At 48.5% G+C, this 26,463-nt stretch overlaps 1 protein-coding gene across 4 annotated transcripts in view; it reads right to left on the minus strand.

The window, feature by feature from the left end:
* Positions 1–26,463, minus strand: part of STAC2 (SH3 and cysteine rich domain 2) — a 311,435-nt gene that overhangs the window by 22,803 nt on the left and 262,169 nt on the right. For all 4 annotated transcript variants that reach the window (XM_069634715.1, XM_069634714.1, XM_069634713.1 and 1 more), the window contains 2 exons: positions 21,899–21,950; positions 20,594–20,731 (listed from right to left, as the gene is read on the minus strand). In XM_069634715.1, coding sequence (XP_069490816.1) covers positions 20,594–20,731; positions 21,899–21,950 — 190 coding nt within the window. The remainder of the gene's footprint in view (positions 1–20,593; positions 20,732–21,898; positions 21,951–26,463) is intronic.

Consider the following 26,463-nt stretch of genomic DNA (forward strand, 5'->3'; position numbering starts at 1 on the left):
GCTTATAATGTGTTTCCTGTAGAAATAGGACCGTCAGGTGTTGTTTTCGGAACATGTTGCCCGTGAGGGATCTTTTATTTTGAGAGTTTAGACCCTTGACATTTAACGTGCCCACCTTCCCTTCAATCGTTGTCATCATACCGTGTGCGTATTCTGAACCCCTCGTGGTGATTGAATTTTAGTGCCCCTTGCCAAGCGTATTCTTGCGGTCTGAACTGAATTTCCCCCTGAGTCCCCCAAACTACCCCGTTATCCCCCCCATCCCCTCCCCCCTTGCAACTGACCCCCCTCCCCGTGTCTTCCCTCCCCCCTCCCCACCCTTGTACCTTGAGGCGTCCGTCCACTCTCCCCAACATGTGTTGGGGCCGGTCAACGAACCACCAAGGACTCCAACCCCAGCCCCGGGGTTTTCGTGTGTCTGGAGAGTCCCAGATCGCAAGTCCGATTCAGGTCGGCCCCTGCAGGCCTTCGGTGCACTTAACCGAGACAAAAACCAGAGACCCCGCCCGGGCCCTCAACCCACAACCAGAAACCCAAACGCGGGGCAACACAAATAAACAGTTAACTTTTTAACATAATGGTCTGCCGACCCAAGGTCCGGTGGGCCAAACGCGACACCGCCGCGGTGTCCGTTCAAGGCAGTTCGTGGGCCCGGGGCCTCCTGCGTCCGTACCCTGAATCGTCTCTCACCTCATGATTTTCTCTCCTTCCAATCGAACGTCATTTTCATGAGTCAGTGTGATTTTCCGGGTTCATCGACGGGTGTCTGGTTTTCCGAAACTTTCGGGCCCCCTTGACCTTAGATTTCCCACTGTGATTTCCTGGGCCGTCGGGACCCCTAGGGGGGTCCCGTGGTCCTCCCTCCTGGGCGCCCGAATGGCCCGCCTGGTCGTTCACCAGATCGTCCGTGGCTCTTCGTATGTCCTCCTCCGACACCAGGTGGTGTTTCTCACCTAGCCACTCAAACTCCAAATAGAAGGGGTGACCCCACCGATATCGGACTCCTTTTCCCTGCAACCATCTTGTGAGTGTGCCGCATTTCCTCCTCATTGACAGGGTTAGGGCCGAGAGGTCTTGGAAGATGGATACCTTTGAATCACCGTACTGTATGGTGCCAAGATGTCTCGCCTTTTCCAGGATTCTGATCTTGTCCCTGTAGTAGTGCAGCCGAACCAGAACCGAGCGTGGGCCTCTGCCTCCCCCCCCCGCTCGGTGCACCCTGTCGAAGTTGGTCGCCCCCACGTCTTCCGTTCCCAGGGCGATCCTCACGATATCGTGCACTTTGCCTTCAAGTCCTTGTACGGATTCGCCCTCAGATTCCATCAGGCCAAAGATTCGAAGGTTGTTCCTCCTCTCCCTATTTTCCATGTCGTCAACCTTGAACCGAAGCTCTTCCTCGCGCCTTTCCATGTCTCGGAGTCTCATGTCCATTTGGGTTTCGAGGAGTGTCGCCGAAAGTTGGTTATTCTCGACGCCCTCCACGCGGTCTTCTAGGGTGGCGACCTTGGTGGTGAGGTCGGCCAGTTTGGCCCCCATGTCTGTCCTCATACCTCGTATCTCCTCCAGAATCGTTTGGATGTTGTTCTGGATAGCCCCCAGATCCGGGGGTGGGACGGTGGGGCTACCGGCGGCCATGGTCCTTTCTTTGGGAACAAACTGATATTTCAGCAAGTTCTCTCTCCAGTTCATGAGGGGTTCGTGTCGGCCAGTTTACGACGGACGCCGCCTTTCTCCGGGTCAGGCCGGGCCTCGGGCACCAGAGGCGCCGGGCGTGCGTTCCCTGTGTGGGTGGACGGTTTTCTTCAAGTCGGAGGATGCCCAGGGGAGGAGGCGCCGCGGGCTCACCCTCTCGGGCCTATTCGTGGGCGGCGCGGCTCGTGCTGTCTCCTGCGCCACTCCGCGCCAGGTCGTGGGGGAGGGGCAGCCGATATCGCCTTGGTCCGTGTAACTCCGCACAGGAGCGTCGGATCGGAACCAAAGTTGGACCCAGGTGGGGGCCACAGGCTTCCACGTCTTTTGGGGGGGGTCGCGTAGTATATGGGACCCTCGTTTCGCCGATAAATCGTGATTCACCCGGGGCTGGGTGCGGAGCTCGACGTTCAGGCGTCCATCCTGCCCGCGCCCCCTGGTGGCCTCGCTCCTGTATCTTAATGATTGTTCTGCCACTCAATGACGGCTAGGCCACCTAATCAAGACTCATTCAAGGAGGGCTGTTCCTGTCTCGTAATTGTGGTTTTGTAACTCAATGACAGGTAGGTCACCTAAGCAAGGCTCATTTAAAGAGGGTTGCCCCTGTCTCTTAATGGTGGTTCTGCCACTCAACGACGATCCAGCCACCCAAGCAAGAATCATTCAAGGAGGGTTGCTCTTGTCTCTTAATGGTGGTTCTGCCACTCAATGACTATCCAGCCACCTAAGCAAGACTAATTCAAGGAGGGTTGCTCCTGTCTCTTAATTATGGTTCTGCCACTCAATGACGGTCCAGCCACCTAAGCAAGATTCATTCATGGAGGGTTGCTCCTTTCTCTTAATGGTGGTTCTGCCACTCAACGACGGTCCAGCCACCGAAGCAAGACTCATTCAAGGAAGTTTGCTTCTATGTCTTAATGGTGGATCTACCACTGACCGACGGTCCAGCCACTAAGCAAGACTCATTCAAGGACGGTTGCTACTGTCTCTTAATGGTGGTTCTGCCACTCAACAATGGTCCAGCCACCCAAGCAAGACTCATTCAAGGAGGGTTGCTCCTGTCTCTTAATGGTGGTTCTGCCACTCAATGACTATCCAGCCACCTAAGCAAGACTAATTCAAGGAGGGTTGCTCCTGTCTCTTAATTATGGTCCTGCCACTCAATGACGTTCCAGCCACCTAAGCAAGATTCATTCATGGAGGGTTGCTCCTTTCTCTTAATGGTGGTTCTGCCACTCAACGACGGTCCAGCCACCGAAGCAAGACTCATTCAAGGAAGTTTGCTTCTATGTCTTAATGGCGGTTCTACCACTGAACGAGGGTCCAGCCACTAAGCAAGACTCATTCAAGGAGGGTTGCTCCTGTCTCTTAATGGTGGTTCTGCCACTCAACAATGGTCCAGCCACCCAAGCAAGACTCATTCAAGGAGGGTTGTTCCTGTCTCTTAATGGTGGTTCTGCCACTCAACGACAGTCCAGCCACCTAAGCAAGACTCATTCAAGGAGGGTTGCTCCTGTCTCTTAATGGTGGTTCTGCTACTCAACGACAGTCCAGCCACCTAAGAAAGACTTATTCAAGAAGGGTTGCTCCTGTCTCTTAATGGTGGTTCTGCCACTCAACGACAGTCCAGCCACCCAAGCAAGACTCATTCAAGAAAGGCTGCTCCGTCTCTTAATGATTGTTCTGCCACTCAATGACGGGTTGGTCACCTAAGCAAGACTCATTCAAGGAGGGTTGCTCCTGTCTCTTAATGGTGGTTCTGCTACTCAACGACGGTCCAGCCACCTAAGCAAGGCTCATTTAAGGAGAGTTGATCCTGTCACTTAATGATGCTTTTGTCACTCCACCTAAGCAAGGCTCATTCCAGAGGGTGATCCCTGCTGGGGGAGATATAGATTTGGGAGCCCACACTCGGTGCTCTCCTGGAGGACGCCAAGGCCAGAAGGGCTCAGGACACGCGGCCACCTGATCTCTGTGTCTGGGCCCCCCCATCTGGCCTGAGCTGCCCTGGGCTGGTATTTGGGTGGAAGGCTCCTTTCATCCGGCTTAGGTGTTGCCTACGCAGATGGCATTAGTGAATATTTCCACCTACATGTTCCTCATCAGGTATTGTTATTTTAAGCCCAGTTGCACGTTATTTACATGTTCTGCCTGGCTTGTTCCTAGTATTAAAGACGACCGTATTGAAACGGCTTGGATGCTCGACCTGTTTGTTTGTTCACTATGAAGCTACCTTGACTCTTACACCAAGGCGAGCACCTGATGTGTGTGTGTGTGTGTGCCTATGAGTGCCCCCTAAGGCGCGTGCCATTGACGCGCACTACCCTCTATTTGCCTGGACAGGGAGCAGACACGAGACCCGTGGCGGCCAGAGGTGCAACCGAGGGTCTGCGAGGAGCGCTCTATCCCACACGAGGAAATTCCCTGCTCCCGTGTGTGTGTGTGCAGGGGCGCTGGCGTGTGTGTCTGTGTGGACCTGTCAGTTGTGGGTGTTGAGACTGTGTGTGTGTGCGCGTGTAGGTAGTGTGTGTTTGTGTTCACATGTAGGTAGTGTGGTGTTGTGTGAGTGTGTTTGTATCGTGTCAGTGTGTGTGTGTGGTGTGTGCACATTGGCGCGTGTGTCTGCATGGACATGTGGGCAATGTGTGTGTGTGTGTATGCTCGTGTAGGTAGAGCGTGTGCACTTGTGGGTAGTGTTAGCTATGTTTGTGTATGTGTGTTTTGTGTGTATGTGCCTTTTTCTTAGACAAACGCGTATATTCAAAATGTAAAAGTGCAGAAACATTTAGTTTGAGCTGATTCAGTTAACTTTCCCTAATATCCAAGGGCGCGTGGGGTGGGAATATTAAAAATATCAAACACACACGATTCAATTGCCAATCCGCATAAAGACACCTGTGTGTGGCACACAAAGAGGACAGGACGTGCCAGCACCCTGGCTGACTTCACCCAAGATGTACCGTGTCCTGTCTTCCTACACACACTGCACACACACACACACACACACACATACCCCTATAGTTCCACTCTGTCCCAAAATACACTCGCTGGAGCGGTGTGGGCCTGCACAATTCCTGCCTGACATTGCCCGTATCCAGGGATATTGGCCTGTGGCCATGAGTGACAGGGCTAAGAATAGAATAGCTCTCAGCGTGCCCGGGGCTTGTTGCAATGCAATCATGTTTTTAGGAATCAGAAACGCCTCTGCCACGTTCCAGAAGCTACCACACAACATTCCCCTGGAGGTGGAGGTTTCGGGATAGGTACATTTGGACAGTATAGCTTTGTGCAGTGAAGCAAACCTGAGGAAGTTCACAACCGGACACAGTCAGGTGGCGGATTGGACATTGAAAGCAGAGAAATGACAATGTTGCCAGAAGTTCACCTGGCTTGCGCTAGGCGGTAGTGCCAGATACTTCCTTATTGCAACAAGGATTTAGGGTTTGTATCGCTCGACAAGGGCAGACTAAACTGCACCTAGGAGTAGATTGTAGGTTTCCAGGTAACCTTATCAGCATCATTTAACTAGAAAAAATGAGAGTCAAATGTACGTAGAACATCCAGGAAGAAAATTCCAAAGACAGGGACCGGGCACAGAGAAGTCCTACTGCTCTCTGGCCAAGCTCCTCTAAAACCTAGAAATGTGGGCCATCTCACAGGCGCTGGCAAGCAAGCCTTCCAGGAGCTTCGTTGGCTCACCTTTAGTAGCGGGATCAAGCATCAAGGCTGATACTCTGACGACAGTGGTTGGATGGTGCCAGGTGCAGTGTAACATACAGGAGCTCATCGCCAAATAAAGCAATACCTCAGCATGAGAAACGACTCCATGTGTAAATATATAAATGCATATGCGCATATTACAGAGGGCCTTATGCATGAATTCTCTCTGTAGCGTAATTCATTTCCAAAAAGCAGTTCGAGTCCCAGCTAAAGTTTTGTATTTTATCGATTGACCATTTGGTGGTTACGTTTCAATTCCCTCATTTTCTCTGTTCTTCTTCCGTTGGAGGAAAATTTATAAAGTAGGCGGCATAGAGGCTTTGATGGTTTTAACACTGAAACACTATGTCATCAAGTTGCTTACATGGGTCGAAAAAATGACGATCTAAGTAGCCAAGTTGTATTTTGTTTGTATAGCAGACAACAGAGAGCCACCGCGTGTTTCGCATATCTTGCTTCCTCGGGGCTCGTTAACTATCGGAAATATTATCACACTATTGTGTCACAATTCTTTGCCCTTTCAATATACACCTTGTAGTGAAATCCTTTTAGGCTGTATAAATAACATGCAGCATGATTGCAGAAGGCTTGCTTGTGAAGATACAGCGGTCTGTACCATGCAGACTAAATGCGACTTTGTCGCGTACGGTTTGATAGTGAAAAACAGCACGGGCGCCCTGCCAGCTGCGCTGTAATTATTCCTCCATCAGAAAATGAATACATTGAAGCCTAACCGCAAAATTGGTAATCAATAAAATAAGAAACTATATGTAAGAGTTGAGTCCCTTTTTGAAAGCAATTACACTGCAACAAGAATCAGTGCCTGACACACAAGCAAACAATAATTTATAATTATGTCATAACAAGCCAGAAGCAGCCTGACTAATGAGCGAAGGAGCAACAAATTCTCAGCTCCTGTAAGAATCAGTCGTGCACGTGGCTCGTGGCGCGCAACAACGAACGTTGCATCGTCTTTACATCTTCATATTGATATAAATATATATACATATGTTTAGTTTAGTTTATTATTTACATGGCGCATCCTAACCCTGAGGTATCTGGCCGCTTTTACATTGATCATATGTTGCAGATACAGTACAGTAGATAGAAGGCGTATGAATATGAAGACCGGGGTATAAAGACGTCGGCCTAACAAGTGAATATATGCAGCACAAGGAATTATGAGGACCAGGTTACAAAAATGGTCATAGCAGTAGGCATCACAAAGATGCAGTTGCAGTCAACGAGGCAAACAAGAAGTTCTTGGTCTAGCTACGGGAGGAAGCAAACTAATGAGTAGCGAGCTAAGGTTGCTGGGTGAAGAGCAGGTCCTTCACTTTGGATCTAAATGACCAGAAGGCGGGTTCAGCTCTGATGTCTGTGGTGAGCGCGTTCCAGCACTTTGCAGCTAGCACCGGGAAGCTCGATCCACCTGCTGTTTTCAGGTTATACTTGGATATATTAAGGCGGTGTAGATAGGGTGCTTTTGTGGGACTGATGGAGCTATGACTTGAGAATTTATCAGTCAGGTATTGGGGTGCTGTCGAGGACAAGCATTTATGAGTGATGACGAGTGTGCGTAATTTGATTCTTTCACGTACTGGTAGCCATTGTTCCTCTCGCCTGATAGTGGAGATGTGATTAGCACGAGGAATGTTGAGGGCACGTCGCAGGGCGTTGGTCTGGAGAACTTGTAATCTATTCAAGTTATGATTGGTAGAGCCAAGAAATAACGTATTACAGTAATCCAGTTTGGACGGAATGAATGCCCTAGCGAGGGTGAGGTAGCTTTTAGTGGACAGATGAGTTTGTTAGTGTAGGCTGTCGTGGAGGCTGTAGAATTTATTTGCTTTTTGAGAGAGTGTGTGGAATCAAGGTAGACCCCAAGAGTTTTGACCTCTTTAACGACCTTAATGATATTACCGTCAATAGTGAATGATTGGTAGTGGGGGTCAAGTTTGTTAAGACGGGCTTGGGTGTCGACGAGCAGTAGTTCTGTCTTGTCATTTAAGCAGAGGCTGTGTGTGGCCATCCAGGCCTGTATTTCTAGGTAGATTTCATTTAGTTTTATAGTATCTTTTTCATAGCAACCAGTGAGGGTAATGAGGACCTGGGTGCCATCCGCATAGTTTGTGTATGTGACACGCAGGTCATCAAGACGATCAAAGAGGAGCTCAGTAAAGATATTATAAAGTGTAGGGGACACACAGGACCCTTGGGGGACTCCGCACTGGATAGGGACTGGGTCGGCTGGAGCCAAAGGTGCAAAGACCCTAGTTGTCCTGTTGGAGAGGAATGATTGGATCTAGTTAGTGGCATTCTGTGAAAATGCTGCAGCCATGGAGAGGTGTTTAGTCAAGATTTGATGGTCGACCAGGTCGAAGGCTGCAGATAAATCCAACAAGAGCAGTATGGCTAAATTGCCCTTGTCTTTAGCTACATCCATCTGGATTTTTAGGTCCAGGAGGGCTGTTTCCGTCCCAGGCCTGGGTCTAAAGCTGGATTGTTGCAGGACCAGAAGGTTGCTGTCTTGCAAATGTTGTTGAATTTGGAGATAGGCCACTCTATCTAGGATCTTCAGGAGAAATGGGACTGTCATAATGGTTGTTGGTTGTGGGTATGTTGAGGTCTAAGTTGGGTTTTTTGAGTAGAGGCATGACCCAAGCTTCTTTGAGGTTGTTGGTGACTGAGGAATTCTTGAAGGAGGAGTTAATCAAGGTGGAGATGAAGGGTGGCAATTCTTTAGCACTGTCCTTGATGACTGTCGTCAGGCAGGAGTCTCCCTGGAAGTTAGATGGTTTAAGGCGCGCAATTATGTTTGCCACTTCATCCTCTGTTACTGGTGAGAAGTGGAAAGGAGTGCAAGAGGGCGGGTGAGGGCTAGATGCGTTGCAATCGTATGCTTTAAGAGCAAGGCTATTCATTTTGGTTTCTATCTTGGCTTGAAGAAGTGCTATATTTTCATACCCACAATGCATTGCCCATCTGGCTCTGAACTGGAGGTGAACTTCCAGCGATAGCTACTGGGTGGTGCTGTGCTGCTTGCTGCTTAACTCACAAGGCTTAATCTACTTTAACATTTCAGGCAGAAGGATTTTTGTTTCAAGCCTTTTTAAACTAACCAAAAATGTGCTGGTGTATGATTATCTATCTATCTATCTATCTATCTATCTATCTATCTATCTATCTATCTATCTATCTATCTATCTATCTATCTATCTATCTATCTATCTATCTATCTATCCATCCATCCATCCATCCATCCATCTATCTATCTATCCATCTATCTATGTATGTGAATGGTTTCCAAACCAGACAAGAATAATGCTAAAGTGTTCGGACATTGGGGCTCATTACGAGTATGGCGGTGGGGTAAAAAAGTGGCAGTAACAGAGTTATTGCCAGCAGTAAATGCTCCAAATCACCAGCGGAGGATTCCATGAATGGAGATTAACACCAGCAACCGTAATCGGGCAGATTTGCTGCTGACACTTGTGTCAGTAAAGGTAACTGAGCACGGCGCTATTTCCCTGGGAAATACCGCCATATCTGTAATGAAGCTCATTATCCCATAGGAGCTTTCTTGTAGGAAACAGCCTTGAATCATCCTCGCCGGGATGCTGACGTAGGAAAGAGTAGGGCCCACTACATCCAATGTGGTTAGTACGAAATGACGAACGTTTCAAGGTCTGAGCATAGAAGGCCCATTGGGAGTAGGAGCAGAACCGGAGCCTGGTGTTCGGGTAGCTCATTGGCACCCGAGGGTGAGTGTTTTTACCCCGGGTGGGAGCGCTATACGCCTCAGACATGGATTTGGTACTTTGAAACTATTACGGTGGTGATTTGGCGCAGTTCAAAAGCATAGCATCATAACCTAATATAACATAACATATACTCTAAGTGGCAGGGAGGATATGCCCAACCCTCCCTTCGCGCCTCTACTGTATGTATGCAGGTTCCCATGTGGAGGGCTGGGCCAGAGGTAGTCTGCTTGGTGCGTGTGGATAAATAACAGACTGTAAATGTGCGGCGGGCGTGGGGTGGGTTATGCCAGCTGCCTCAGGTGTGCAGGAAGGTATTTTCTGTGCTATACCTTGGTGGTCTCATTGGGTAATTGGACCCCACTAACCATGTCAGTCTAATACAGATGTTGCCAAAACCATACCCTTGCACGGGCCTTTGCACTCCTTTGTCAAACGCACACACACCCATGCACACCGGGCCGCCCCTCGATTTCTCTTCGAGCATCAACCCTCCTCTTCTCGCTTTTCCCCTCTCTCCTACTTCCCCCTTCCATCGCATCCCTTCAAGTCACTGTTCCCGGACATCAATTTCAAAGCGGTTTGACGCCAATCATTAAGCGCTACACAAGAAACCTACATGGATAAGTGAATCCCCATGAGTTATGTGGAGAATGAAGGAAGGAAGCCTGTCTCGATACATTGTAACAAGTAGGGCTCTCAATGTAAGTGTTGCGCTGCTCAGGGAGTTATAAGACACCTTTGTGTAACACATATTGATTCCATAGTCCCAGCTGCTTCAAGCCTGTGTACTATAAACAACTCGATAGACTTATCTTTCCCGAGACATGAGGTCATTTGTTCACATGTGTCTGCACATAATCAAGTTAATCTGTTAGTCTCGGGAGGATAGCTCAAGGGCAACATGCTCGCCTTGGAAGCAAGACGACACAGAGCAACACAGGTTCGATCCCCGGGTCCGCACTTAGAAGCCTCTAGGTATGAAGCGCGTTATAAATAACCTATCATATCATATCAAAGCCAAAAGAGTTTGGGAACATCAGCATTGGACTATTCCAACAAAAAGAACTGCCCTTAGGCCTTGCCCTGAGGTCAGACGAGGGAGCCGATAATCCACAGACGAGGGAGCCGATAATCCACCGAGACGAGGGAGCCGATAATCCACCGACGAGGGAGCCGATAATCCACCGAGACGAGGGAGCCGATAATCCACCGAGACGAGGGAGCCGATAATCCACAGACGAGGGAGCGATAATCCACTGAGAGGAATGTTGAAATGAGTATGGCGTGGCCCCTACCAGGAATGATCACCCACACAAGGAGCGACATGTCTGCACACTGTGGTGGTGTTATGGATGATGTGTGCCCCGGCACAGTTTTTTACATGCATTGCTGTCTGCTCTCACAATGAGAGACAGACCTATGCACGTTGCGTTGACCTTTCTAGTGCCAATAGCTTTTTGAGAATGTAAATACATGTTTGTGCCGCGGGCTATTGCCGTCAGGACACGGTGTCAGTTTACCGCTATCCTGCGAGAATTTAAGGGTGCAGGGCATCAGATTGTTCCGCTTTCTAGCAAAAGCGCCTTGTAAGCCAATGAAGGGCCCTAATGCAGCTCCAGAGAAAGAATGATTAGCCATGGTTTGGGCTCTGTGGAAACTCTGGCCTCCCCTGGGAACATTTGAAACTGAATACAGATCCCTCAGATCGCTTATGGTCATGGGTCAGGCAACTAACAAACTCCTGATGTTGCTTGAATTCCCCTAGAGGTTTTATCTATCAGGTTCTAAAGGACATTATCAATGTACATGCCTATCTAAAGGCGTTTAGGATCGGAAGGTCTCTTCTTCATGTTTGAGAGATGACAGCCAATCACAGAGAGTGGAACTGCTGAGGGAAGGCTGCAGAGGCCAACAAGCCATTTGTGCATTGGCTGCTGCAAGGCACCCCAGCAAAGGTGGCACTTGAGCAATCAATAAACAAATAGCTTACTGGCTGCTACAGCCTTCTCCCGGCAGTATTGTGCTTGCCTTGTTTCTAATAGATAGGGTTTTTTCCATTGCTGTTTGGTTGATTTCTTGAGGAGATCAGAGCTGGCCAATCAGGACATATCACTCATCTCAATGTTTTCTTGATAACTTTCCAATATTCACCATTGAGGAACCCTGCAGTTTCCTACTCTAGAGAAAATCCTAAACCTAAGAAAGAACATAACTGGTTCATCCTAGAGCTATCGAGTTGCAGAAAATCAGGAAGACAACTGGAAAGGAAATAGTGCCAATCGTTTGCCCATAATGGCAATCTCACCTGCCAGATCCACACCAGAGGACACCAACTAGCCCTTCAGTGCAGAAAGCAAGAACATATCTCTCCTTCTTCTACTAATCCTTCATCTTCCTCTCCTCTTTCCGCAACTGATTTGGCTACTTATTTTACTTCAAAAATGTCCTTACTTCGTTCTTCTATTTATTTATTTATTTATTTATTTATTTATTTATGACCTTTTTGTAACACCCAGACCCTGGGGTATCACAGCATCTGTACAGTATATGCAGGAAAAAAATCAGACATTGGAAGCAGCCAATGGAGACAGGCGGGAAGTGGAAAAGGTGGGGGAAGGTAAAGAGAGTCATTATTCATAGTGATTGAAAAGCCAGGTATAGTCAGTTTCTTGAAGATGGAGTAGGATGTCCGTTTCTGATGCGTGGGGGTATCGAGTTGCAAAGTGCAGGGCAGTGACAAAATAACACCTCCCACTCTGGGCTTTTTAAATCTTGGGATAGCAAACACTGTACTATAAGAAGAGCAGAGAGCACGTGAGGGAAGTTTCAGGGAGATGCTCTTGTTTAAATAGTTGGGGGCCACACTGTAGATGCAACGATGCGCACGTGTCAAAGTTTTGAACTCGATGCAAGCTTTGATGCGTAGCCAGCGGTCTTCACATCTGGAGGCTGCAATGTGGTCAGAACAGCACAGCCACAGGGCTGCATGAAGAGCTTGGTTCCGGAGGGGTGCCCATGCGTAGGACGTTACAATAGTCAAGTTTGCAGATGATAATGGCTCTTGCAAGCATGAGGCTGTTGAATGGGGACAGGAATCGTCTGCTCAAGGATATACGTTTTGCCATGTAAGCTGTATATAATGGCAGGGTGTTGATGTGCTTTGTCATGTTAAGTTGAGCATCCAAGAAGACCACCGAGTTTTAACTTGTCTGATAAATGGGATGCAGTTGCCATCAATAGAGATAGCAGAGTACTCAGAGACCAGCTTGCTGAGGCAGGAAGGGAGCCCACAATTAGAAGTTCAGTTTTGTCATCATTCAAACAAACATTGTGAGGGGCCATCCAGTTTTGAATGGTCGAGTAAATCTTGTTAATGTGGTGTCTTCTGAGTGGTTGCCGGTGATGGGAATTAGTATTTGAGTATCACCAGCAAAGTTAGTGTACGTGATGTTAAGAGAGTCGAGGATGTCGAGGAGTTGCTTGCTATAGGTATTATAGAGGGTGGGAGGCAGGCAAGATGCTTCGGGGACAACCAATGGTGATGGGATGGGATCTGCAGCCGAAGTCCCAATGCACATTCTTGATGTGCGATCTCCAAGCAAGGATTTCATCCAGGCAATGGCATCAGGGGAAAAACGGAAGTGTGAACCCAGATGTTGGCCGAGAGTGTCATGGTCAACCAAGTCAAAACGAAAAGGTCCAGGAGGATGTCAAGGTTCCCTGCATCCCGAATGCTGTCCAACTGTATTTTAAGGTCAAGAAGGCAGTTTCGGTGCTGTGCTTTGGTCGGAACTCAAATTGTCTTGTGCCTAGACGCTGTTGGGATTCTAGAAAGTGTTGGACTTGAGAATAGGTGATACGGTCCAGAATTGAGAGATGGTTTTTTAAGGAGTGGAATAATACAAGCAGATTTAATGCAGTTGGGAACAGTGCAGGTCTTAACGGAGGCATTCACAAAGTCTATACTGATAGGTGAGACTGTGGGTGCACACAATTTTACAATGTGTGGCGGACAGGAGTCACCCTTGCAGATTGAAGGTTTCATGGCCAAGATGGTCTCCAGAACGTGCTCTTCAGGGACTTGGGAGAAGGAGAATGGAGAAATATCAGCAAGGTACTGGGTTTGGAGTAGGGAGTGGTGGCAGGGACTGGGGTTTTGGCAGTGAGTTGAGTTTTTTGGCATTCATTTTGTTGCAAAGTAGAACAATTGTGTTAGCAATGGCATCCTGGGTGGTGGTACACTATTATTTGCCAGTCTTGGTGACGTTGTTGGACCTGCTAGGGTTCTCTAGTTCTTGTAGAATGGAGAACAGTTCTTTAGAATCAGAGCTGGCATTTGCGATCCTGGTATTGTAATAGTTGGCCTTGTGGGAGAAGACCGCTTTTTGTAAGTCTTGTCAGCAGTAGTAAAGTTGCCATGATTGGCTTGGGAGGGATTTTCTTTTTTTTGTCAGTCTTCCATCGTACCTTATTTATCTTTGAATGATTCTAATTCTTCTCTTCCTGTATTATCTACGTTACACCCTCAGATTACTCTCTTCCCTCTTCCTTAATTCCTTTGGTTTATTCGGTCACTTCTACCTCATCTCACATCTCCTTCCAATTCTTCACTTCCATCTGCTTTAGTTCCTTCTCATTTTAACCATGCCTCTATACTTCCTATTTTGAAAAAACCTTCCCTCGATTCTTCCTTGCCCTCAAACATTTGTCCTATATCTCTTCTTCCTTTTCTTTCTAAGCTTCTAGAGTGTATTGTTTACCTCCAAGTCTCTTCCTTTATTAATACACATTCTCTGTTACCTTCTTTTCAGTCTGGCATTAGGCCCCATCGTCCACAGAAACTGCACTCTTATTTGTCACTAACTCATTTCTTTCTTCTCGATACTCTAAACTCTCTTCTTGCCCTGTTCTTCGTGATCTTCTGATATGGCCGATCACTCTATTATTCTTTCCTCTCTTTCATATTTGGGCTTTCGGGGTCAGTGCTAAATTGTTTTTTCTCCTTCCTCACAGGGCGTACCTTCACTGTCTCCTGGGCTAGTCATTCTTCTCCCACTCTTCTACATGGTGTTCCTCAGGATTTGATTCTCGGTCTTCTTCTTTTTTCTCTCTTTACCTCTCCTCTTGGTTCTATTATTTCATCTTTTGGTTTCTCCTACCATTTATGTGCTGATGATTCACAAATCTTTTTTATCTTATCCTTCTTTTACTGATTCTATTCCCTCTTCTTTGCCTGCCTGTCTTCTTTCTATCCAAGCCTGGATGTCTTCTCATTGTCTTCACCGTAATACCTCAAAACCTCAGTGTTCTGTTCTTTCCTGCAATGACTTCCTTCTCCCTCCTTTTTTTCCCCTCCTTCTTCTCTTCTTATTTCTGCTTCTGACTGTAATATTGGCGTTATTCTTGACCGTTCATTATCCTTTTCTTCTCATATCCCTTCTATTTCTCGCTCCTGTCAATATCAAGTTTTTAATATTCAGAAACCTTGTTGGTTTCTCACCTTTCCCTCTGCAAAACTTTTCATCAGTCTTCTCTCGCCTGTTTTATTGTTCTTCTCTTCTACTTGGTCTTCCTGCATGTTATCTTGCCCCACTTTGTTCTATTTATCATTTTTCATTTTGCTTTCTTTGTACCCTTGCCCATTGTGAATCTATTACTTCTGCTCTACAATCTTTGCAATGGCTTTCCTTTGAAAATCATTTGCTTTTTAATTTTCGCTGTACTGTTTTTAAGTGCCTCTATGGCCTTGCTCCTTCTTATCTTTCTTCTCTAGTCTCTTTTTACTCTCCTGCTCGTTCACTTCGTTCTGAATCTATCTTTCATCTAACTGTTCCTCGTGCCCCTTGTGCCTGCTTGTGGTACCGTTCTTTTGGCACCTAAGTACTGGAATTCTTTTCCTCCTTCACTTCGCTCTATTTCTTCCTTTTCTTCTTTTAAGACTCGTCTACAAATTCCTCTTCTTACTCATTGATCTGTGGCTTTTGATTGTTTGCTCATATGATTTGTACTGCCAGTTGTATTGTACAGTGTCTAGGCATCAAGCGCTATAGAAATCCAAGACAAAAAAATACAAATACAAATATTGCTCTTAAGCAATATTGAAAGTACATAACAAGAAGATAGAACTGTTCCGAATGTCCAAGGAATGCTCTAACCCTGCTTAAGGAAGCAATTTCTGAGGTTTTGTACGATCGGACCGAAAAAAAGATCTTACCGTACAAAACGACCGAAAAATGCTACCACCAAAGGTTCGAACACCAAAGGTTCGAACCTTTGGTGGTAGCTTTGCAGGTAAGTAAAAAAAAAAAGACTGCGGGGGCCGTCGCGGGGTGTCCCCCACAACACCCCGCTCACTATACTGTTTGGCATAGTGAGCGGGGTGTTGCGGGGGACACCCCCGCAGCACACCCGCAAATTCTTTTTTAAAAATAAATAAATACGGGGGCTGCAGGGATGTCCCCCACAACACCCCGCTCACTATACTTTAAAGTATAGTGAGCGAGGGTTGCGGGGGAAACCCCTGCAACCCCCGTAGTATGGAAGTGTGTTCCCATGAGAAAGGTGCAAACATTTGGTAGTTCGCACTTTTCTCATGCAAACATTCCATCCGTAGCAAATTCGGCCACGGTCGGATCACTTGGAATCATTTCTGACACGATTTCACAGAAAAACCTGAGAAAATAGCGTCCTGCTTTAGAGAAAATAATCACACTATGCAAAGGTTGGTTAATGTCCGTCCCCAGAAACAATAGCCACCATCCACCAAGTCTTTCCTGTATATCCTTCACACCAATATAGAAATGTCCCTCATCTAGTCGGTAAAGCTGTGGACAGTGGCTACATCTCTTTGCCACCCAGGCACTGATTCTATAATCAGATCAACTATTGAGATAGTAGCTCACGCTTTTACTGGCATCTCTAATGCTTTACTTCTCTCAGGGATAGTTTGTGGCCAACTTAAGCAAGCAAATATTAGCCCCACCCCCCCTTAAAACAGTCAAACTGGGACCCAACTGATCTCTCAAATCTACATCCAACCTGAATTTCCCCAACAGCCTGCAAAAATGGTCAGATGGCAATTGCAAAAATTACTGCGAAGCACGCAAGCTTCCACACGACAGACAATCAGGTTTTAGAGCACAGAGGTAACTCTACTGGATAGAAAGGAAGCCACCCACATCCGACTAGGCATTAACCAAAGAGGACTTCTGGTTCTCCTCATCCTGTCTGCTGTCTATTACACAGTGGACCGTCAGAGACTCCTCAAAAGGCCTGCGTGGCTCTTTCGAACCCTGTGGCACCACTCTGAAATCGAGAGAGTCTTTCCTACTAGGGCGTATCTACCATGTGAACCTGGAAAATCCATATCATCTTCCACGCTTATCATATGCAGGGTCCCACAGGGCTGCACATTATCTTCATGACTTTGCGAGGTGTGTATGCAACCACTGGCCCTTTTGTTGTAACCCTGTGCAGACTAATTTCATCTCTATGCAGATGACATGCATGTACTTTTTAAGGTACACAAACTCCAGTCATCAAATTACCAGATCCTGCAGTACCGGGCAAAGATACAGGACTGAATGGCCTCAAACACGCTCCGTCTCAATCCTGGAAAATGTGAAATAGTCACCCTGCGTCAAACACTAGATCCTCACTTTCCAGTGAAATGGCCACCCCTCTTAGGTTCCCCACCCAATGCGACCAACAACGTAAAGAATCTGGGGGTCCTCTTTGATTTGTCAATCTTAGTCTCCCCCAAAATCAATTCCCTGATCAAAACAGCCCACCTTCAACTCCACATCCTGAATAAACTCCTTCACGTCCTAGGTAGATACCACAAGGTGGAACTAACCCAAGAAGACATCCTAAGTAAGCCATGCTATTGCAACATCATTTACCGGGGAATGCCAAAAAAACGGTGAATCCATGCCCCCGTGTGTAGTGTGAAGCATCAAGGCTGGCGGAGGTGCATTAACCTACTGAGCTAACTGAGCTAATTATGCTGTGCTTTAGGCCAAGGCTTATTACACATACCCAGAGCTTAGTCGAAGAGTGTAACAAAATGCTGCTAAGCAGAGCTTCATAGATGGTTTGGTAACACTATAGCATAGTAGAACAAATCCTTCTCTGCTTGCAAGAGGTTAACTATAAAAAAAACATGTTTTTGCGCAAAGAGGGTTTTGCCGAGAAGCTTCTAGAAAGTCCAGTGCATCACACTGATTGACAGGAAGGCCCTTATAAGAAGCCCTTACCTGCTCTAGGGTGGGGAGACTCATCCCGGGCTGTTTAAGAGAGACGTGCACGCAAAAAACTGCACCCGGAAACCCGCCAGCACTGAAGGGCAGAGGCTCTTGGCTGACGCATCCCACCTTCGTGCAGTCTGCAGAGTGGGGATAGGCCAGTCCCAGGGGAGAGAGGCGCCAGGCGTGTGGGTGGCGTGGGTCCTAGATGTGACAAGATCATGCCAAAATCAACGATACCCAGGAGCGTAAGATGATATTGTATTTCACTTGCAACTAATTACTTGTATTGCTTAACAGATGCCTTCTACATTTTGCTAGTAGGAGAAGGTTCAGGTACTGCAGTATTGTGAGTACTTTTTAGAAGAATATGTTTTGTAAATGCTAAATAAAATATATATTTTTGCATATAATTGTTGTTATGTAATGTTGTTTGGAGTATCACAAATGAAAGTGGTTGAGTAAGAGAATCCATCGGTATCAGGCTGCAATTTGGGACCACAAGCCTTGTGTTTTGTTGTATTAAGGGTTGATCCCTTTGGTTTAAGGGGACGCTTATGGTTGAGACCCCTAAAATCTCTTTATGTTGAATTATATTGCTTAACTTGCACTTTATCCCATTTCTGGTGAAAACTACTGCATATATATGCATATATATATATATATATATATGTTTGGCTTATTACTAAGTAAATGCAAGTATAAAACAGTCGTGTGAGAGGGTTTCTTCCAGATTGCGTACATTGTGCCTTGCATAGTTATGAACCTGTAAGGGGGTCGTAGGGTGTAATAGTGCTATCAGGGCTGGTCCCGGGGGGGGGGGGGGCAAATACCCTTCACACACACGTGATCATGAACAGGGCTCATCTTGGGGTAGAGAAGTTCCGCTGTGAATCGTCAGCCCTCAAATGAACCAAAGACACTCACCTAAAAGTCTTGAGTCGGATCTAGAAGATTTTCTGGTGAAAGTGCCCGACTTCTTACGGAACCACATTCGGCACTACCAACCCCCACCCCCCCCCCCTTTTCTTACTCAGATCTGCGTCCACCAGAGGATTACAAGTCAAAGAAGACCAAATAATGGTAAAGACACTCTTCTGCCCAAGGTTCAAGTATCTGGAATAATCTCCCAATAGCTCCCAAAAACAAGTAAAACCTCAGAAAAATACAGCGCTTCAGGAAGGACCTCATCAATGCTATGCTCAATGTAGAATACCAGGGGAAATTACCCATTGTGACACAGACAGGTTCGCTCCTCTTGGATATCAACCCATCACTCCCAGGAAGAAGCTCTACGGCTCTCGGCTTTGAGCGAAGATTCCCACTTTCCCTCCTTTGCTTTTCTCTTCTGCTCCTTCTCGTTCCTGATTCTATCTCCTCGGTGTGCCGTGAAGCTAATGAATGTCTGCACAGCTTAAATAAATATAGATGAGTAACTAATGACCAGTCGGAAGATGGAAGGGGATAACAGGAGCAAATCTGGAGTCTGACGCGTGCAGTGAGGAGAGGAGACTTTGTGCTTTCATCCTAATCTGAATTGTGTGTCTGAGGAAGGGAAGAGGTCCAGTCTGAATTAGCTAATAGATACTGTTTCCTCTAGAGTTAGAGCCCCTAACCAGCCAGGAAGCCTCTCTGTTTTTCTCCAAAATGGTATGTGTCTCACTCAGCATGGCGCCCCAGGGCTTTGGGGGTAGCCTGGCAGCATGGGGTGTCCTGTCCGTGGTTAGGGCGCGAGGATTGGGTCCAGCATGGTGGCCCAGGATATCAAGGGCAGCTTGGCAGCATGCCACGCGGTATTTGCCACAATATTTCGGAGTAGCAGGGTCAGTGTTTCTAAATGGATCTTATTCCTGGTTGCATCGTTAGTGTTGATTGGTAATTGAGAGCAAACCATTCCAAAATGTCGGCCACTATCTAACTACTCTTCCCTCTTAGGTGTTAACAGTGACACCTTCCCGATCAAAGATGGCAGTGGCAATGTCCTTACTGCCTCATGGTACAGGTGAAGCGTGAAGATAGCCAGTGACAAAAAAAAGACGCACAAAATCTCCTTGCTGCTGCGGGCGCTCCCAATTTCCTCACCACTTGGTAATGGTCGAATTACGTCACGTCAAGATACTTTGAAAGCACCACAAGACATTTGGCAACTATTCCTGACACGGAAATTGAACTAGTGTGTCAGTATTGTTAATGAGTACATGTATATCTCATCTGCCAATAGTAATGCTTTGTGTGATCTTTGAAATAAAAATAGGTTTGGTTAGATACTTACCTGACCCCCACGGTGACTATATGTTCAAATCTCCATACAGTACCATCAAATACCTTGTGTTTTGCAAAGAGCACAGTTATGTAATCCTTGAGAAAATTAATAATATGAACCCTGTGCCAGTCACAAGAAACCTTTTTTCAAACTGAAAAGGTTCGGTCAGCCGCCGACCTTCAGAACTGTGTTGAACCAGATAGCTAGTAATTGTGTCTCTGCAGACGTGTTGGACCACAACTCCCATGATCCCTAACAGTAACTATGCTGATGGGAGTTGGCGAGTTATAGTCAAAAAAATCTGGGGAGCCTAAGGTTCCCAACCCCTGCACTGGGGTGTAGGTAAGCGGTCCAACATGGCAGAGTCTACCCAGAAGTGGCGACATGTAGCAGCCAGGCCACCTCTGAATCTGCTCCCCGGTAGCCTGGGGTGCTCTGAGCTGGTTCCCCTTTAGGCTGCTCTTCCGGTAGGCTGTGGCTACGCTGGCGGTCTCCCCTTGTTATCTTCCAGGTAGACCAGGCTGCTCTGCGCTGGTTCTCTGTTAGGCTGACCGGACACTGAATCTGCTCCCCCGGTAGCCTGCGGTGCTCTGAGCTGGTTCCCCTTTAGGCTGCTCTTCCGGTAGGCTGTGGCTACGCTGGCGGTCTCCCTTTGTTATCTTCCAGGTAGACCAGGCTGCCCTGCGCTGGTTCTCTGTTAGGCTGACCGGACGCTGAATCTGCTCCCCCGGTAGCCTGCAGTGCTCTGAGCTGGTTCCCCTTTAGGCTGCTCTTCCGGTAGGCTGTGGCTACGCTGGCGGTCTCCCCTTGTTATCTTCGAGGTAGACCAGGCTGCCCTGCGCTGGTTCTCTGTTAGGCTGACCGGACACTGATTCTGCTCTTGCAGTCCCATGGGGATGGGATGGTGGTCCTACCTGGTTCTCCTTCAGGCTGAGTTGGCCCTGCTCCTTGCTCCCCTGGTAGAGTCTCACGCACTTCCAGACCTTCTCTCCCGGGCGTACCCTCTGCACGAAGTTGGCAGGGAAGAAGCCCACTCTGTCGGCACACTTGCCCTGGGGAGACAAAGAGCACATTGTGTGTGAGGAAGGCCAGGGCAAGAACAGGGCACTGTTGGTTGAGCCCATCCTTCCCTTCTTCTCATGCCCATCCGCGTCATCCACCTTCTGTCTTGTGGTGTACCCTTCAATCATCCATCTTTTCCTGTTGCACCCCTCTGCGCCTGTCTGCTTCTCCCCCTTTTTTACTCCAACCCACTTTATCCTTCTAATTTGTGCTAAGGTCCCTCCCTCTCCTCTTTTCTCTCTGCCGCCTATCCTTTCCTTTTCACCAACCCCTCCCTTTTGACCCCTCTGACATCTCACCCATCTCTCTCATTTATCTCCATGTATTTTTAATCCAAGTAGTGCCCTTTTTCTCTTCCCCTTTCTTCCACCCTGCCCTCCCCTCTCTCATTGCCCCACCTCTCCTGCTTCTTCCTCTTCCTCAATTCTCCCTCCCCTCCCTGTACCCCTCTCTTGTCTTCTTTATCATTGTTCCTCTGAAACCCATGTCGCTCCCACACTCTCCTTCTTCTTCCCACCTCTTGTTTCTCTCCCGCTCCCTAGTCCTCTTTCCCCTCTCCCTCTTGCTCATGTTCTGTCTTCCATTCACCCCTTAGCCTGGCTTCATCCCTCTCCCACTCTCATCCCTTCTTCGCTATGTGTTATCTCCTCTCCCCCACATTACCCACCCCCTTCTATGCACCTGCTCCTCTTCTCTCCATTTTCTCTTTGACTTGCTCGCTTTTGCTCCATCCCTCCCCTGGCCTTCTTCCCCTCTGCTGCCATATTGCGCACCCCTCCTCTTCTCTTACCCCGCTCCTCTTCTCTCCATTTTCTTCTTTGAGCTTCTCCTTTTCACTGCCCTGCTACGCTTCCCCTCTTCCACCATATTCCCCTCTCTGCTCTTCTCTTGCCCTGCTCCTCTTCTCTCCATTTTCCTGTGACTTGCACCTTTCACTCGCCTCCTCCCGACATGCTTCCGCTCTCCGCATATTCTCCACATCAACATCTCCTCTTCCTCTGCTCATCTTCTCTCAGTTTTCCTCTTGGCCTGCTCCCTTTCTCTCCCCTCCTCCCCTGGCACCTCCTCCCCTTCCCCCCACAATCCCCCGTGTTAGATATGGTGGGTGATTTATGTTTCATGTTTGTTGGCAGAGGCAGTGGGCAGCCATCACTCACCTTCCACCAGTCCTCGTTGGAGTCATCCATCACCATAACCCTGTCTCCCGGCCTGAGAGGGAAACAGAAAACTCCATTAGGGGAGGTGAGAAGCACAATGGGTCAGACCATCCAGCCAGGAAGGGGGGGGGGGTTCTCTCCACACTCACAACAACCACAGACAGGACCACTAGCCCATTAGTAATGGCCCAAGCAAGGGACACAGGCAACGCCCCACTCACGAACCACTGTAAGAACTAAACAAACATTGTAAAATTGTGGGGGGAGGCATTTTTTATTTTTTACTTTTTTTGCTTAAAGCGCGACCCTAGCCAGCATTTGTACTGGTATCTTTTAACAGTAGCACATTACTGTAAGGTCTGTGAGTCGGTATGAGTGTTGATGTTGTGAAATTGGAGAATTGTGGGGGCATTCCGAGCCGACACCGGGATAGAGTGCGTGCATGACAAGAGAAGGATTGTTTGCGGGTCATCTCTTTGTGGACAGGTTGTGATTCAAGCCGGTTGGTCGATTTGCTGCACGATGAGCGTGTGCCACCAGTTATGTGGAGTTTAGCCGTCAGGTACACTGGTGTGCTACTTGTGACTGCTTTCTAGATGATACATGAACAGTATCCTGGCTTGGAATGGAAGCCAATGTAGTTTGCGTAGGACGGGGTTGATTCGGTCAAATTTCCATGCTCCCATAATGAAACGTACTGCAGCGTGGCAGACTACTTTTAGGAGAGCCAAGGGAACAGCTGAGAGCCCTGTCAGGAAAGCATTCCCCCCATCGATGGGCAAGACCTGACATACGCAATGTAAAGTGACGTCACAGGTTGTGAACATATCCTAAAGTGAAATATGCAAATTTCATTCAATTTCGCTTTCCTAATTGAATAAAATTCACAGGGAAATCAGTATTTGCCAAGAGAACAGAATTTCCTATAACATTACTAAGTTTAAAAGGTGTGCAGCTTTTATGTTTAAGAATGTAGCAAAGCATGCCCTGTGTAGCAGTATTTCAATAGGATTCATTGTGCAGCTGTATGGGGAGAGATTCGTGTGTTCTTGTGGCTAAGTGTCTCACAGTTGTGTGACTCCGAATGCTGCCCAGGACTGTTACTTGAGTTAGGGCCAGTAAAATATATATTTATTTAATACCTTGAAAACGCACAAGTGGGAAAAAGTGGGTGGATGCTACCTGCATTATTCCTCGACTTGTGCTGTAAACCACAGGCAGTTCTTCCCACCAAAGTCAAATGCAGGGCACCCAGAATCACAGGCAGGGCCCTTGAACCCCACCTGCTTAGGTCTCCCCCACAGAGCCACAGGCAGCCGCTTCAGAGCCAGAAGCACGTGTACCTCTCTGCTACCATAAGAGCCAGAGCCAGTGCTCCACCGTCCAGAGCCAAACCCCCACGAAACCATATGTGGTGCTCTCACATAGAGCCACACTCAGCACTTCACCACCAGTGCCACGGGTCTTGACCCCACTCACAAGGCCATCACACAAATGCCACACACACACACAGCCACAGGTGTGTGCAAAAAACACACCCGCAGGTGTGTGTGTCTTAAAGGAACCAAAGGTTGTACCCTCAACCGCAAGTTGCACACTCAAGGTGTGCTTGAGTGTAGATAGCGAGAATTGGGCACAGAGTTGTGTATAGGTGGTTTTGTCGCTGCAGAGTACGGGCAGGAGCGCGGGGCAGGGACGTCACCTACTCATGTTGGCGTTTGTGTGCGTGCAAGTGAGTGACTTCCCAGCTCGGGCATGAGTTGGCCATCATTAGAGTGGAACATAATACCACACAAACGAACCAAAGGCAAATGCAAAACTGTCTGCCCACCAGGGGCGGCGCATTCATAATGGACGATGAGGCATGGACCCACCCTTTTTGGAGAACCCCCCCATGCCAGCACAGTGTTAACACTAAGCACTCCCTGAGCTTCAACAAACAGCCGAGGAAGTGCTCCTTGGCTAGGTTGAACTGTCAAAGGGAAACACAGTGACAGTTCATACGCCAGCGTGCATACCCAATAGGCTATGCAAGGCTGGGAGCGTTTTGCTTTCTCTGCTTTGCATGGTGCATTAGAGATGCAGGCTGGGGTCCTGCAGCTCTGAATGTGCATAGGGGCGCTCCTGTGCCTCCCTGTACATTAAGAGTGGCTGGGCCGGGAGTCTGGAAACTCTCCCTGCTTCCAGTTTATGGCGTACAGGAGCCGAATAGCCATTGGGGGAACCTGTCCTCCTAATGCTGGCAGAGCGGATTCTGGACTGGGACTTCAGGTAAGAAACACAAATGTGTATGGGATTGTTTGCATGACACCTTGTAAATGAACCCCACAGGAAGCTCCCCAGTGCACTGCCTACTTTTGATGAAGGAACCAGCATCTACTCCACAGGAAGCTCTCCGGTGCATGGCTTACTTTAGGGAAGGACCCAGCAACCACTCTACAGGAAGCTCTCCAGTGCATGGCTTACATTAGGGGAAGGACCCAGCAGCCACTCAGGAGGAAGGTCTCCAGTACATGACTTACTTTAGGGGAAGGCACCAACATCCACTTCACATGATGGTCTCCAGTGCATGGCTTACTTTAGGGAAGGACCCTGCAGCCACTCTACAGGAAGGTCTCCAGTGTATGGCCTACATTAGGGGAAGGGCCCAGCAGCCACTCCAGAGGAAGGTCTCCAGTGCATGGCTTACTTTAGTGGAAGGACCCAGCAGCCACCCCAAAGGAAGCTCTCCAGTGCATGGCTTACATTAGGGGAAGGACCCCGCTGCCACTCGAGAGGAAGGTCTCCAGTGCATGGCCTACATTGGGGGAAGGACCCAGCAGCCACTCCACAGGAAGGTATGCAGTAAATGGCTTACTTTAGGGGAAGGCACCAACATCCACTTCACAGGATGGTCTCCAGTTCATGGCTTACTTTACGGGAAGGACCCAGCAGCTACTCCAGAGGAAGGTATCCGGTGCATGGCTTACTTTAGGGTAAGGACCCAGCAGCCACTTCATAGGAAGCTCTCCAGAGCATGGCTTACTTTAGGGGAAGGACCTAGCGGCCACTACACAGGAAGCTCTCCAGTGCATGGCCTACTCCAGGGAAAGGACCCAGCAGCCACTCCACAGAAGCTCTCCAGTGCATGGCTTACTTTAGGGGAAGGACCCAGCAGCCACTCCACAGGAAGGCCTCCAGTGCATGGCTTACTGCAGGGAAAGGACCGAGCAGTCGTTCCACAGGAAGGTCTCCAGTGCATGGCATACATCAGTGTAAGGAGCCAACAGCCACTGCACAGGAAGGTCTCCAGTGCATTGCTTACTGCAGTGGAAGGACGCTGTAGCCACTCCACAGGAAGGTGGCCAGTGCATGGCCTACTTTAGGGTAAGGAGCCAGCAGCCACTCCACAGGAAGGTCTCCAGTGCCTGGCTTACTTTAGGGAAAGGACCCAGCATCCACTCCACAGGAAGGCCTCCAGTGCATGGCTTACTGCAGGGAAAGGACCCAGCAGTCACTCCACAGGAAGGTGTCCAGTGCATGGCTTACTGCAGGGAAAGGACCCAGCAGCTACTCCACAGGAAGGTCTCCAGTGCATGGTTTACTGCATGGAAAGGACCCAGCAGCCACTCCCCAGGAAGCTCTCCAGTGCATGGCTTACTTTAGGGTAAGGACCCAGCAGCCAGTCCACAGGAAGCTCTCCAGTGCATGGCTTACTTTAGGGGAAGAACCCAGCAGCCACTCCACAGGAAGCTCTTCAATACATGGCTTACTTTAGGGGAAGGACCCAGCAGCCACTCCACAGAAGGTCTCCAGTGCATGGCTTACTGCAGGGAATGGACCCAGCAGCCACTCCACAGAAGGTCTCCAGTGCATGGCTTACTGCAGGGAAAGGACTCAGCAGCCACTCCACAGATGTTCTCCAGTGCATGGCTAACTGCAGGGAAAGGACCCAGCAGCCACTCCACAGAAGGTCTCCAGTGCATGGCCTACTAGAGGGGAAGAACCCAGCAGCCACTGCACAGGAAGGTCTCCAGTGCATGGCTTACTTCAGGGGAAGGACCAAGCAGCTACTCCACAGGAAGCTCTCCAGTGCCTGGCTTACTTTAGGGGAAGAGCCCAGCATTCACTCCACAGGAAGCTCTCCAGTGCATGTCTTACTTTAGAGAAAGGACCCAGCAGCCACTGTACAGGAAGCTCCCCAGTGCACGGCTTACTTTAGGGGAACGACCCAGCAGCCACTCCACAGGAAACTCTCCAGTGCATGGCCTACTTTAGGGGAAGGACCCATCAGCCACTCCACAGGAAGCTCTCCAGTGCATGGCTTACTTTAGGGGAAGAACCCAGCAGCCACTCCACAGGAAGCTCTCCAGTGCATGTCTTACTTTAGAGAAAGGACCCAGCAGCCACTGCACAGGAAGCTCCCAGGTGCACGGCTTACTTTAGGGGAAGGACCCAGCAGCCACTCCACAGGAAACTCGTCAGTGCATGGCTTACTTTAGGGAAAGGACCCAGCAGCCACTCCACAGGAAGCTCTCCAGTGCATGGCTTAATTTAGGGGAAGGACCCAGCAGCCACTCCACGGG

The sequence above is a fragment of the Ambystoma mexicanum genome, chromosome 13 (assembly GCF_040938575.1).
Source record: "Ambystoma mexicanum isolate Mex_15411 chromosome 13, UKY_AmexF1_1, whole genome shotgun sequence".
In the NCBI taxonomy this organism is placed as follows: Eukaryota; Metazoa; Chordata; class Amphibia; order Caudata; family Ambystomatidae; genus Ambystoma; species Ambystoma mexicanum.